The sequence below is a fragment of the Gavia stellata genome, chromosome 1 (genome assembly GCF_030936135.1).
Source record: "Gavia stellata isolate bGavSte3 chromosome 1, bGavSte3.hap2, whole genome shotgun sequence".
NCBI lineage: Eukaryota > Metazoa > Chordata > Aves > Gaviiformes > Gaviidae > Gavia > Gavia stellata.
The window spans coordinates 1,836,770-1,851,365 of NC_082594.1; the positions used below are offsets into that span (position 1 = coordinate 1,836,770).

A 14,596-nucleotide genomic window follows, 5' to 3' on the forward strand; every position below is an offset into this window, starting at 1 on the left:
TAATTACTGCTTTTTAAAGTATCCGGCAGACCAAAACAGAAATGGAACCAACATAATAACTTTTCTAGAATGATCCTCAAACTCCAAGCCAGCCAGCCAGCATATTAAACTGGAATAACAAAACAAATTCTGGGCATTCTCTACAGCTTGTTTTATCCTATTGTGCAGTTTGTCCTCTTCATCACGTACTGAAAATGTGCACATACTGCAAGTGATCCCGGAGCAACAGGAGCCCACGCGGCTCAACAAATCTCTCACCAATTTTTAAAAGGGTTTTCTTTCAGGTATTTTCCTAAAAAGAAAAAAAAAAAAAAAAGGTTGTACCAAGCAGGGAGAAACATTTTTAGAAACGCCTTTTTTTGCTGACCGAGAGCCCATAGTTAAAACTACTAATGCAATTAAAGAACATCACGTGCATCAATCAAGATACTCAATTCTTGCACCATATTTGAACCTGACCAAAGCAAATCAAACATCATCTAGATGTAAGAACCGCCATAGCTGTCAGGGTGTACTTAAAAATTCTAAAAATTGACAAGGACAGTATTTTAAGTTCTGCCTTGAAGATACTGAATACCTAAAAATGTTTCTTTATTAAAAAGGTTTCAGGGAAAAAAAATGGATTGGAAAGGGAGAAATTAGTTGAAATTGTCATGATTGAATTACACAGATCTGATCCAATCAAGCCCTTTTAGATAATCAAAAGATCTTAGGAGATCGTACATAATTTTTATTCACATATTGGAAAAGAACAGCAAATTCTTCTTCATTTCCAAATCCCATCTGGATCCTCAGCTCTGAATAAGCTAGTTCTGTAAGCAAACTAGTGAAAAACTTAAGACGTAAAATAAGACAGCACATACAGCAGCTGCTACAGCTGCCAGGAGCTGCTTCCGCGGGCCTCGGTCCTCTTGCTTCACCAGTGATTTGCAGACTCCATTATTTGATTTCCCCAAAGAACTCTTGACCATAAAGTTTGATTTTATTTCCATTTCAACTGAGCGATTCAAACCAATCACTTTCAATATGCAGGCAATTTCAAACACAATCTCAGACAGATTTCCTCCTTAAAATAAATGGACATTGAAAAGTGAACGTCAGGTTCCTCTCAGTGGTGTGATTTTCACGTACTGCTCGAGTCAAAGAGAGGCACCATCTTCCTTAAATACAGGCAGGAGAGTGCTCTGCTAGCAAAGGCGGGTATTGCTGGAACGGTGCACGCACGCGTGTGTGTCTGCAGGCAGGAGGGGGCTGTAATTTAGAGGAGAAATCAATGCGATGTGCTGTGAAATACAACGAAATTCTAAGCGTACATCTTGTGCTACCGCAAAAGCCAGTCAAAACTACATTGCAGCAGCCATTTTAACTATTCAGTGGTTTGACTTAAATATTAATATCCGTGTTCCACACAATCAAGGATTCAACATCCCGACTGCTTGCGTTTTCACATGTGTCATTACTCTGATATACAACTGGAAGCGTGGAAGAGGCTGCAGCTGCAAGCAGAGCTAAGATTAACAGTGACGGAGCAGAGCACTCGGCCCCGTGTGACAGTCCCACAGGCACAGCACAGCTATTTCCTTCGGCCACTTTGACTTGTCGAACGAGACTCTCCAGTAAAGAGATATAAGGAAGCAATTGTGCTGGAAAATGGCAAAAAAGAATGGAAAAAAAAAAAAAGAAAAAAACCCAGACAAGTCTGTTTTCACCTATTTGAATGCAGTAATAGGTGACATTTTATTACAAACTACTGAAACATGGATTAACCTTTTAACAGTGTATTACCAAAAAGATGTAAGACACTGTTTTTGTTAAGAAGTCCTCAGTATGAATGGCAAAAGCTTCTTTGCAAAACGAATAATCTCAGAGTAAGCTTGAAAACGATGTTTTGAAGAAAGCATCCTACCCCGTAACTTGCCTTTCCAGTCAAGGATGACTGAAGCTTGAGAAACCTCAGTGCTGCAGTAAATTATTTTTCTATTTTCCTACAGCAATATCACTTCCTCCACCCTCTGCTTCTTATGATCTGCTTTCAACCACACCATAGTGTCACATTAACATGGCCTGCCTGGTTGATAAAAAAGAATAAAAAAGAGGGTACCCAACACGCTAGTCAGAGGATTGGTGCATACGAAGCAAAGCATTTAGCCACGGAAAAATCAGCTTGCCAGCACTGCTGGATGTTAAGTTTAAACTCATTTTAATGGCTCTGCTTCCAATTCAAGAAATTCAGAGGACAGAAATAAAATAGATTTATAAACAGGAGATGTTTAACACAGCAAACAAATGTTTCTCTAAGTTTAATTATTTTTGTTCCCCGTAAAAGTTCAAATTTTAAAGGACTATTTCAGTATAGCCTTGTATATTTGCCAGCACCGTAAGACACACTCCTTTTTCCCTGTATAATTAATCACATTCTCTTTTGGTGGCCTGACTACAGAATCTTGCGCTTGTTTGAATTGAACTGCATCCTGCCAAGGCTAAACTTAGCTAAGCCTAAACTAAACCCAGGTAGAAATAACTTACACGAATGCAGACAAGATGCAAGCAGCCACACAGCAGAACTGTAGCCCACAACACGAGTAGGGGGGCAGAGTCATATCACCAAACCCGCCCCCCCCCAGTTCTGCTGAGATGTATGAATGAAGTTATCATCTACAAACAGAGATGAAATAATCTTTCCAGTTCACAGGTGCATGAAAGCCTCTGTTGAAGTTCCACATCCAGTTTTGGGCACTGCCGTCCAAAAATGAAAACATCACCCGTAAAGGGATTTGCTCGATGTCAGAGCAGTAAACCAAAAATACAACTGCGCCATGCAACTACAGCGCGATTATGAACTATTCCCTGCTGCTTCGAAGGGGAAGGACAGAGGAATTCTTGATCCTTAACCACAACACTGGATTTTGTATCGGTGCTTTCAGATGGTATTCGAAAAGGAAAAAAAAAAAAAAGATGTTTATAGCATTAGAGAACAATAGAAAACTAACTTCCCTTCATAATCATTTCCCTAACAGGGAACGTTCAAAAACCCTCCGAAGATCAGCAAGATAGGAAGCATTATATAAATTACTATATAGGACTGCTACTAACGAGCACTGCACGAGCGTAAATATTACCGAACTGCAAAAATACCCCACAGGCATACATCATAAAATCCATTTAAAAATCCCTGGAAACGTTCAATTGTAATTTGTTTGTTTACCTGTGATGAGTAAGTGAAGCAACAAATATTCATGGAGGTTTTGTCAGCACCTCATTAAGCTAGTAACTTAATAGCCTTTACTTTTGTCTAGTTTTCTAATAAAAATTATCATGAGGATGGATTTTCAGAAACAACAACACTGACGTGGAAAATACATCCCGCAGCATGGCATCATTTTGCAAGAACGCAGCCAATTAGAGGCACATGAAAAACACATCAGCTCCTCTAGCTTACCAACTCTGAGGGCTCACAGCAGAGCGCGGATCACCCTACGCTGCAGGAAATGAATTTTTGACTTTTTATTTAACGTGGAGACACCTGCCTTCAGGAAATATCTGACAAAAGTTGACACCAGCAGCAAGACAAACTGCAAACTGATTTTCATGCTGTTTAAGGCCACCTTAACACTAATGTTGGAAGTTTTTATATGTATTATTAAAGTAGGAATACCTAGCTGAACAAGCAATGTGTCATGGTGTTTGTTCACAGTGCCATCAGTGTATGTACTGCTCTATGTTAAGAATTAGACGGGGTGCTGACAAAGTTCGCAACGCATGAAACCAGTATAAAGTACATTCAAAATAACTGCAAGGTATGAGACTCTTAAGTTAAACAGGATAAAACAAGAGGAAAAAAATTGTGCATTTGGCAGACTTTGTACAGCATAAGGGTTTGCTTGGTTAGCTCTGTTCTGAACCAAGACAGCATAATTAAACAATATATTTAACATTAAACCTATCCTTACATGTACCACGTAACCTTCAGCACACTCCAGTGAAATAAAAGACTCTCCACAACACAAACGGGTGAACTGGGGGTTTAGTGACTTGTTCATAACCCCACGGTTCAACACAACAACAGGACACAGAGCCCACGAGTCCCAGCTCTCAGTTTCAGATAACCAAGAGATACAAGAGAGCAGAGAGCAGTCCTGAGAGAGAGCAACCCCCTCTGACAGTCATTCAAAACTGCTTCTTTCTAATTTCTATGCCTATTACTATACTAACAGTACAAATAAATCCTTAAATACAACTTTTTTGCTTAGCCCCAAAGCCATACCATTAAACACTTACATGAAGCTTAGCTTTAAAATAATTCATATTGAAAGAAATAAGTATTTGATGAAGATTTGTTAGTATTAGTTCATATACTAACTACATCAATTATATTACACCTATCTGAATATAATATAAATACTAAGATGTGAAATAAACATTTTAAAACTATGCTTTAAGGGCAAGGAGCAATAGTACCCTCCCATCTAAATACCTAAACAGTTTATTTCAGTCACAGCAGAGGAGCTGTCTTTTTCATTATTTCTTTTAGTTATCTGATTTCATGCATCAAGGCAAAGGAGATTTCCTGTAGGAACTGTAGGATATTTTTATCCTCCAAATAGAGCACTTCATATCGTGCAGCGCACACCTGGACCTCGCAGAGGTTCGCTCTCACGCGGAGGCTGGCATTCCTCCAGAGGATCAGCCCCTGATCTTTGTCACAATCCAGACCTCAGATTTCGTATTTAACAAGTAGCTACGTACAAAAAGTCACACAGCCCTGATAATGCTTTTTTCTAGATTTAATAAAATCTCCACGTTTCTGCCATTCTGCTTAAATCTACACTCTTGCACAGGGCTAGCGAAACGTTCTGTTCAGCATCCTGAGACTGCACCTCTCCTCAGCTTGAGTCCCCATGATTATTACCAGCTTCTTCTGCTGCACTCTGCAATTATAACTTCCCTCCCTACAATCTAGCCATAACCCTGCTGCAAGATCATCTTGCTCTCCTTTTACCACAACTAGCTACCTGCTTGGAAGACAAGCTTCTCCCTCACACCTTTGGAGGTGAAATTACTAAATTCCCTTCAAAGCCATCCCATTTGCAACCCATTTTCTCCCTTTGACTCATCGCTGGAGAACAAAGCTTTTGCTGAGGTTGTTCTTGTCCAGTCAGTCCTTTTTAGTTGCCATCCACACAGCTGGTCAATCTTCTCTCGCAGCTTCCAAAACACGTTCTCACTCCTGCTTCAAAGATTTGACACCTGTACCAGCCTATCCCAGGTTTTCCATCATCTGAAGCAGGGATTTAAGTCACTTGGCAGAGCTCACCTACTATACAGCTTCATGTGTCTGCTGCTGAGAAATAACATTTAAATATACCTCTCTCTCCCCCAGCCATGCTTTCATGGACTTTGAGGTGCCACCTAGATAAATCACGATGCGTTAGACCCTCCCTTCAAACACAGATGGCTAAAGGACTCAGAGAAAAGCGCTGCTGAAGAGCAACCCCAGCACCAGCCACCTTCCCCCAGCACTGAGGATACTCTTCGTGCAGTAACACCTTTGCCTGCCTCCTTGCCAGGGAGAGGCGGCTGCAGAAGCCCCGTCCAGATGCCGCTCTCCCAGGGCACTGGGGAGCAATCCCACACACAGCAGGGCCAGCCCGGGGGCTTGATGGCCTCTCGCATCATGTCACCATCCAAGGAGACTCACCATGCTGTCGGCCACCTCCGTTGGGCTGCCACCCCCGCACAAAGATCCCCTCACTCTAAACCCCCCAGCAAATCGCACCCGCTTTTCTCCCTGTCCCTCCAACTCCTCCAGGAACAAGCATCCCCCGCCGCCCCGAAGCTCCCTCTCCCACAGCCCCCCCCCCAAGAAATCAGCATCCCCCACCCTCAAATACCCCAGCAGCAAACACCCAGCCCCCGATCCCCCCCAGCAACGAGTAACCTATCCCCAAAGTACACCCCCAGCTCCACTCGGGACAGAGCACCCTCTTTGTACAGGGTACCCCAAGACAAGTGTGGCCCCCTCTCCTCTGCTACCATCTTCCAGCAAAGAGGACCTCCTAACCCCCCCCAATAATGAGCACCCCTCCCTCCAATAACCAGCCCCCCCTCCCTCCAGAACCCCTCCCTCCAATAACCAGCCCCTCCAGAGCCCCTCTAGTAACGACCCCTCCCCACTCAAACTGCCAGCGAGACCCCCAGGCCCACAGCAACGAGCATCCCGCACCCCACTCCCCCCCCAGCACCAAGCATCCCTCCCCCACCGCTGCTAGCCTCTTTCCCCTTCTGCCCCCCCTCCAAATGCCCTCTCCCACCTCCTCCCCCCCCCCGTTCCCTCAGCGGCCCCCACCCCTCCCCCACCTACCCCATGCGCATCTTGGAGCCGGACTGGCCGCCGCCACCGGGCAATGGGGGCCTCGGCGGGAGGCGGCCCAGGTGCAGTTGCTTCTCCAGGGCCGACATGACGACGAACGAGGCGCCAACACACAAGGACACACCGCGAACCCCCCAAACCGGCCCCGCCGAGCGCCTCGGCCGCCGCCGCCAACCCCCGCTCCGCACCGCCCCACCGGAAGCGGCCTCCCCCTACAGCGCTGCCGCGCGGCACCACGGGAAACGCAGTCCGCCGCCGCCGCGGGCACCCGTAGCGCGCTCCCGTGGCCTTCTGGGAAACGTAGTCCGCGTCTCCGTGGCGTGCGGTGGGGCCGCGGTGCATGACGGGAGTTGTAGTCCCGGAAGTACGGCTCGGCGCCCCCTGGGGGTGCGTCCTGCTCCCGCCGAGACGGCGGTTGCCGGCGCGGCCTGAGGCGAGGCGGGATGCGGCAGAGGAGGCCGAGGCCGCTCGCCCCGGCGGCGGCGGCGGGCTCCCGGCGGAGGGGAGGTGGGCTGCTCCCGGGCAGGGGCACGGGGTGGGACTGAGGGCGGCGGCGGTTGGGAGCGCGTTTCAGCCGGCCACTTGCGTCGTCCCGGGCCGCTGACGCCTCTCGTTCCCTCAGGTAACGGCGACATCCGCGCTTCCACCAGCCTGCCGCCGCTAGTGGAGGGCCCGCTGCGCTGCTTCCTCCGCTGCACCGTCTCCCGAGTCCTGTGGACGGCCCCCAAGCCGCCCGCCGCCCTCGTCCGCCTGAGGTGGTGGGGGGAGACCTCCGACGGCACCGTCTTCCAGCCCGCCTCCCGGCCGGGGCCGCCGGCGGGGAGAACCACCGCGCGCTACGCCGTCCGCTGCGGGCCCAGGCAGTTCGCTGCCTACCTGACAGGTAGAGCCGCTTCGCCCTGGTCAGGCAGGTCAGGGCCAGAGCTGCGGGGAGACCGGCGGAGGCCGAGGAGTTATTTACCCGCCGGGTAACCCCAGTCCTGTTTTCACTTACGGCTTTTTAGGTCGTTTTCCTGATCGGGGAGGCTTTGGAATTGCCTGGCATCAGTCTCTCTAGCAGTCAGGTTTGGCGCTCCGGCCCGCAAGTTATTGAAGCCTCCTGTAGTCCCCGTAGTGTCAAGATCAGATGATTTTTAGTATTCTACATATCATATTAAATAGACATTTCCGTGTTCTGAGGGTGTGAAAAACAAAAAGATACACAGATGAGCTTGTAAGGTACTTAATTTAGTGAAAGATCTGCAGGAAATTAATGCAAGCCTGATGTCTAGAGTCTGTCTGTAAAACCTGCACCTGCTATTGCTACTCGTAGAATCACAGAATGGTTTGGGTCAGAAAGGACTTTTAAAGATCATCTAGTCCAACCCCCCCTGCCATGGCAGGGACATCTTCCACTAGATCAGGTTGCTCAAAGCCCCGTCCAGCCTGGCCTTGAACACTTCCAGGGATGGGGCATTTACAGCTTCTCTGGGCAGCCTGCTGTAGTGTCTCACCACCCACATCATAAGGGATTTCTTACTTATATCTAATCTAAATCTACCCTCTTTCAGTTTAAAACCATTACCCTTTGTCCTATCGTAAGTAGTCCTTTTGTGGTAACCTTGTACTTATTTATCATAATATATTATCAGTATAACGCTTCTTTACCTGCTGCCTCATTATTGTAATTTCATGATACGACATGATGTTAACCTCTAGCATCTCTGTCATCTTAATAGAGAAGTTTTAATTGTGTTTAATTGTGACCTTGTTGTGTGAGACTGAGTTGAAGCTGTTCCTAATTTTTGCAGATATGGGTGTGCTTGTCCTGGAGGTAATGACCAAACTTGACCATCTTCCAATTGGCAGAGTGCAAATCACTGGACTGTCCCAGCTCTCTCCCAGCCATCCAATCGATGGGTTTTTCACTGTAGTTTCACCAACATCTGATAAACTAGGAGAGCTGCAGGTAGTCCTTATGTCTTTACTCTTTATTATAAATTGTATTGCTGTAACACCAGTATAATCAGGTGCCAGGATCAAGCTGTGCTAGGTACACTGCAGATCTGGTCTCTGTCCAAGGCATTCGTGAACTAAGGTAGCAAATGAAAAATGAATACTGATGGTGTTGACTCTGTTTTGTTTAGAAGGGTGTGTGGCATTGGTAGTTCAGCTTGATAAAGAAAATTTTTAGTCTCTACGCTGAGAGTGAGTTTTAACAGTCGATTTAAACATGGATACTCAGTTCTAACACTTCTCCACAGCCTCACTGGGCTGAAACTGTAGAAGATTTTGAAATCTGGGATTAAGCCAGTGTTGTTCTGTTTTGTAGCCCTGACTCTGGACAATTTATGCTGAAAGATTGTTGCCTGTGATTTGAAAACATGGAATATGAAATAAGTAGTTGTAAAAATGTCGGAGTTGTACAATGTTACGTAGCTGCATGATATAAATATTACTTTGTATATCAAAGCAACAGTTTTCCATAGCGTGAAATGTAAAATTGAACAGAGCGTGTGTTGCACTTAATTAAGAAAAGAACAAAATACTATTTTCACATCCTGTCTTTCAGGTCTCACTAGTTCTAGAACCTCTGCCGGAATTGTATGACACCAGCAGCTCTATCCCAACCACAGATGCAAGTTTAGATATCGCTCCTGCTCAGCGAAGCAGCAAGCCCCAGTTTCTTGCTCCATCACAGCAGTCCAGGCAAACACGGGTGACCATTGCTGACCAAGAGTCCGTTAACAATAGCAGAGCCACAACTCCCAGGTATCTCTTTTTCCCCATGACAAAATTCTGGTTTATTTTCCAGTTCACACCCTTTTTTTAAGTAGTGGCCATACATTTGTGAGGTATAGAATACCTGATCTTTTTGAACGTGCATTTCGTATGAAATCCAGAACGTTCAGCATTTCAGAGCTTATGGGGACAGTTTCTCATGTGATAAAAATTTGCATCGTACGTTGACTTAGTTTAGGCTATGCTAGTTGACACAAGAGATGCCACACATCTTCTATTTACAGCTTGAGTTGGTCTCTCTGGTGGTATTAGTGGAAGATGAGGAGTCATTAAATTAATGTGTCGCGTTTCTTTTTAGAGTGTGTACTGAAAGGGAGCAGCTGCAGTGCTAGGGAGAATTTGAAGAGGTTTGAATCCCTTTACCGATCCACTTCAGTTGTTACTGAAATAACGTTTCATTTTTCAATAGAGGAAAGGACCATTTGATCTTTCAAGAGAACTCTGAAAACATAAAGGACACTTTTTCTGCTTCTCATCACTGTCAGATTTTACCAGATGAATGTTTGAAAGTGAATCCTTCAAAGCAGCAAGTGTCATTTCCCACCAGCACTGATCCTGAAGCACCTGCTAGAACAAACATGCGGGTGCTCTCTTTGCATAACCCAGCGACAAAAGACCTGCTTTCAGGTTTGTATACAGTTGGCATCATCTTTTAGATTTCACAATAAATAGTTCTTGATAATATTTCAGGTGCCTATCTAGAGGTAAAGACTTAAGGAAAAGTGATACTTCGCACACTCTCACTATGTTACTTCAAACAGAGAATGATAATAAAAAGGTCTTTACTTAAAAACTATTGATTTACTCCTGTTGGAAGGTGGCTTGAGTATCCAGATCAGGCAAAACATGCTGCCCTAGCAGTATGCCTGGGCTCTGACCTGGAGGGATAAAAGAAAAGGAAGCTCGGCTTCACAGGCTGTTTAATCATTGACATGTCTTCCGAGATGGCCATCAAAGGTGCCACTCATGTTCAGATAGGTCTTGGGTGGGGTTTCTATGCCATTGGCATTTTCAGATGGAAAATGATTTCTTTTCCATCACCTGCCCATTAGCATCCCTTTTAGATCACAGACCGCCTGGACTGGATTCAGATGAGCATCGAAGTAGGGCACATTTCCGTATGTGTTGTCTTTTGAGTTATTTTTTTTATATTTACAGAGAAGACCTAAAATTAGACTGCTGTTGAAACATCCTAAGGTGACAAGCTACTCTTCCTTAAATTAATCTTGCTGCTGTATCTTAATAATGCCCCTCTAATGCCTGACTCGGTATGTGCAGATGAGTTATTTGTACAGCTCTGAGTGGGAGACTGATAGAGGATTACTCTCGCTCACTTCCAGCTGTGATATCTGTTTTATGGCGCATAGCACGCACTTAATCTCCAGTATGTCAAGATCTCTTTATAACGGCAGAAAGCAGAAGTTTCTTGACTGTAGCTGGCACATTTATTGTGTTTACGCTTTGCTTTTAAATTGCATTTGAGTGCTGAGATTTAATCCTTCTTATTTCTCAGCTCTTTTGGATCAAGGCAATAAACTCCGTGATGCCATGGTTGTTTCTGCAATGAAGTCTAGTCCGGACATGGAGATTGAACTGAATGAAGTGCCTCCTTTTATAGAGAGAGACGATTTCAAAGCACCAGCGAAGTGAGCTTGGAAAAGGGGGAAGTTGGATTAAGTTCCAAACAATAAGTTTTGAGATCTCACCAGGAAAACTTGAAATACTGAGATTTGTGTGATGTATTTTAGGATTCTGATTCAAATGGGAAATTCATTTCTACTTGTAAATAAAAGCCTAAATTTTGTGAATTGACTTTAATCATCATCTAATAACCCTTGATTTAAGTCATTGATTTTAATTTTTTTTCGCGGTATATTTGTATTTTGTACAGAGTTATTTGATAGGGAAATGTTAAACGTTGATGAGGAATAAGAGTATGATAAGGAACATGGCAAATTAAATGTTACTTGATCACAGGTTTTCAAAGAAATTTAAGTAATTAGTGACATAAATTGAGTACTTTTGCATATTCTAGTTTGCATCTCTTGGTGCCAAAATACTCATGGAAATTTGCATCTATAACTGTGTTCTTAGAATTAGTAGTCATTATCTTCTTCCACGTGACCTTTCTTAGCAGATTGAAAAAAGAAAAAAGTATTTGTGCCTTTTCAGCTTGAACTCCAACTTCGTTTAGGACTAGGCTTAGTAGATGTTCTCAATTCAGTGAAATTGAAATTTAGAAGTATTAAGACAAATGCATGTTTTTTACAGGAGAAACTTCAATTCCTTATTTTTGGAAAAAGATTAACAATGGCTTTTGTTCCACTATAAACCAGAAAATAATGTCACTGTCTTTGACAGTCAATGATGCTGTTGCAAACACCATTTAAATTATTTCTGCTCAAACTATTCCAATTTGTTTAAAAGTAGATGATTTTTGGACTTTCCAGGAAACATTGATAGAGCATCATTTATAAAGATCTTGCTTGTCTTTCTCAGGCCCACTCTCCTCTTGTTTGCAGCAGCTGTGGTTAAACTGCAAGATTGGACTTGATGATCTTAAAGGTCTTTCCAACATAAATGATTCTATGACATGTTGCAAAGTATAAGATTTTGGATGTGACTTGCAGCAGACTGCAGGATTGCAGAAAGTTTTTGTGTATCTAGAGATTAAGCTACAAACTGGAGAAGGCTGTACCTTTGATACAAAAAATCAAAATAACCTTTGATTTTTATCCTTGATGGATTAATCTTGAACGTGCCTTAATATCTTTATTTTTCCTTTTGCTGCTCTCTGTGCTGCAATTGCCGTTATCCAGGAGCCCAAAAGGCTTGAACTCAAATTTTGTGCCCACTCATGAAGGTTCCCATCTCTTTGCATCTGAAATTTCAGGTCAGCAATTTGACCTAAACTCTGAAGAGAGAGCAATACAGTTACTGTTGGGCAGGTGAGTGTAATGCACTGGAGGTTACTGCAAAATTGTCCTTATTTGAGCACTTTATTCTGAAAAATATCTTTTGACTCTTCAAGTTCTCCACATTTCTGGAAGTGTAACCAGTGAATCGTGCGCAAGTGATGGAGGTGTTTTATACCTCAGCTTGCACTCAACTTTAATGCATGACAACCTGGATAGCTCAAAGTCCCTTGACGTAAAAGTGATGTCGGAAAGATTAACCACAATCTTTGATAAAATTATTTAATAGTTGTAACTGTTGTGTCCTAAAATGTTAAGAGGTACATAAAACAAATACAGTGTTTCTTTGAAGAATTTGCAGTCTGTAAATTAAAAATTGAGAGAACCAATAGTTATTTTTAATCTTTCTCCAAATATGAAATTGACCTTTTTCTCTCATTTTGTGAGTAGTAGTAAGAGTATAAATGATGCTTAGGTTGTCTTTATCCACATCAGGGTTATGAAACATACAGCTTCTGTGTCAGATATGGTTCAAAATTTCAGTTGATATGTCTTGTGCCCTGCACTTACTTTTTCCCTACGGTTTATCACTGGATAACCCTGAAGTGATTGCAGATCATAAAATGGTTTTGAACTCACAGCACAGATGGAAAACCCTTAATCCAACCAAAATCTAATTTGTTCCAACCATGTTCAAAAGATAGTTGTATTTACCCACTCAGGCGTAGTTTGTATTTATTTTTTATTAAAGTAAACTGGTCTTAAGTATTACTGATATCTTAAAGCATTCCAGTAGTTATAAAGTACTTATAGATAAATATTATAGGTAGATATTAATAGATATATCTTACGATGAGGGTCATCAAGCTCTGGAACAGGTTGCCCAAAGAGATGGTAGAATCTCCAGCTTCTGAGATACTCAAAATCCAGCTGGATAATTTTCTTATTTGCATCCTCTACCTTTGAGCAGGGGTTGGACTAGATGACCTCCAGAAATCTTTTCCAACCTGAACTATTCTGCGATTCAATGGATACATATTCACGTGCTTTTTTCAGGTTGGGTCCAGAGATGTTATCACAAGATAACCCATCAGGCTGGGTCACAGACATGTATTAAGTTGGACACAGCGCTATGTAAGCACAGTTTAGCTGTATCCGGAGCCAATATAGAATCATAGAATCATTTAGGTTGAAAAAGACCTTTAAGATCATCGAGTCCAACCGTAAAGGTTGGCCCAATCTTGCAGTTTAAGCACAGCTGCTGCAAACAAGAGGAGAGTGGGCCTGAGAAAGACAAGCAAGACAAATCCAATATAGAGTAGACAGTATCTTCAGAATTCATAAGACATTGACTGCAGAACTTGCAACACTAAGTTATGTTTCTTTCTTTTGTGTCCACAGTGCTGATTTATCTCCTGTGCATTTCTGGGACCGGACCGGTTCCCTTTTGGATTCTCTGTCTCTCGGGAGTGAGGTGTATGACAGTGAACTCAATGATCCCCATTACGACCAGAGTCTGCTAGAGAGTCTTTTTTACACGGCTCCTGTAAGTGGAGAGCAAAATGAAGGGGATTAATATGTAGTCCCTAAGGGGAAGAAAACCAGAAGTTTGCATCAAAAAACCAAAAAGGCTACAGATTTCAGTCTTAGTAAGGCTTAATAAGCATTAAGTATCATACAGAAGCTTGTGAAAACATTGCTTAAAATTAATATTATTAAAAGGATACTATTAAGACTACAAAGTCAAGCATTGAGTTGGAAATTGCTAGGATTGAGGCTGTCCGTGAAGACTTTTTTTTTTTATACCTCCATGAGAAGTTTTGATACAATTTTAATTGTTTCGAATGATGTAATCCATGAGTTAGGGGTTTTTTTCTTTATTTATCATGACCATTATGTATCTTTCTTGGCAATGATAGTTAACTTCTTATTTTATGTGCATTATTTCCATTGCAGAAATCTGATTCCAGTTTAAGTGATTTCCTCAGTGATGATGATGTTAACTCGTCCAAAAAAGTAACCAAGACAGAAACTCTCAAGAAAGCTGATCCTGTGAATCCACAGAAGGATTCTAATGCCTTTGATCAGCATCAGAAGGTGACAGATACTAAATCCAGGTACATAGTTAGATTAAGTGACTTGTTTTCCAGCATCTTGCTCATTGTAAGTTAGTATTAGCAAGAATCACACTATGTTATCGTGCTCCGTCATTATCACACAGTTCATTGAATAACCATTTTGGTGGGGAATTTTCATAACATCTCTGGGAATGATGGAGCATCAGCATCACCCAGGAATTGCTATATGTTGTTAAAGAAACTATTGAGATGCAATTAGTTAAAATCACGAGTTTGCCAAAAAATGCAATAAGCCTAGTAATAACGTTTTGAACTGTGGAAGCAGAAATGCTGAGGCCTGAGTGGGCCTCTCGGCTGCACTCTCGCCCTGGCTCCTGAAACAATAATCACTGTGTAACCTTCATGTTAAATTAGACCCCGTGCTGAAAAAAAGCAGACTCCAGACCAGCTTT

At 43.0% G+C, this 14,596-nt stretch overlaps 2 protein-coding genes across 2 annotated transcripts in view; one reads left to right on the plus strand and one right to left on the minus strand.

The window, feature by feature from the left end:
- The window catches only part of PPME1 (protein phosphatase methylesterase 1), a 30,075-nt gene extending 23,594 nt beyond the window's left edge, over positions 1-6,481 (minus strand). Inside the window, exon 1 of the mRNA XM_059816756.1 lies at positions 6,362-6,481. Within this exon, the coding sequence (XP_059672739.1) occupies positions 6,362-6,459 (98 nt within the window). The 5' untranslated portion in view covers positions 6,460-6,481. The remainder of the gene's footprint in view (positions 1-6,361) is intronic.
- Positions 6,482-6,813: 332 nt separating this feature from the next.
- C2CD3 (C2 domain containing 3 centriole elongation regulator) overlaps positions 6,814-14,596 on the plus strand; it is a 53,256-nt gene continuing 45,473 nt past the window's right edge. Inside the window, exons 1-9 of the mRNA XM_059816441.1 lie at positions 6,814-6,877; positions 6,993-7,253; positions 8,161-8,318; positions 8,922-9,121; positions 9,561-9,778; positions 10,665-10,797; positions 11,971-12,099; positions 13,468-13,612; positions 14,023-14,183. Coding sequence (XP_059672424.1) covers positions 6,814-6,877; positions 6,993-7,253; positions 8,161-8,318; positions 8,922-9,121; positions 9,561-9,778; positions 10,665-10,797; positions 11,971-12,099; positions 13,468-13,612; positions 14,023-14,183 — 1,469 coding nt within the window. The remainder of the gene's footprint in view (positions 6,878-6,992; positions 7,254-8,160; positions 8,319-8,921; positions 9,122-9,560; positions 9,779-10,664; positions 10,798-11,970; positions 12,100-13,467; positions 13,613-14,022; positions 14,184-14,596) is intronic.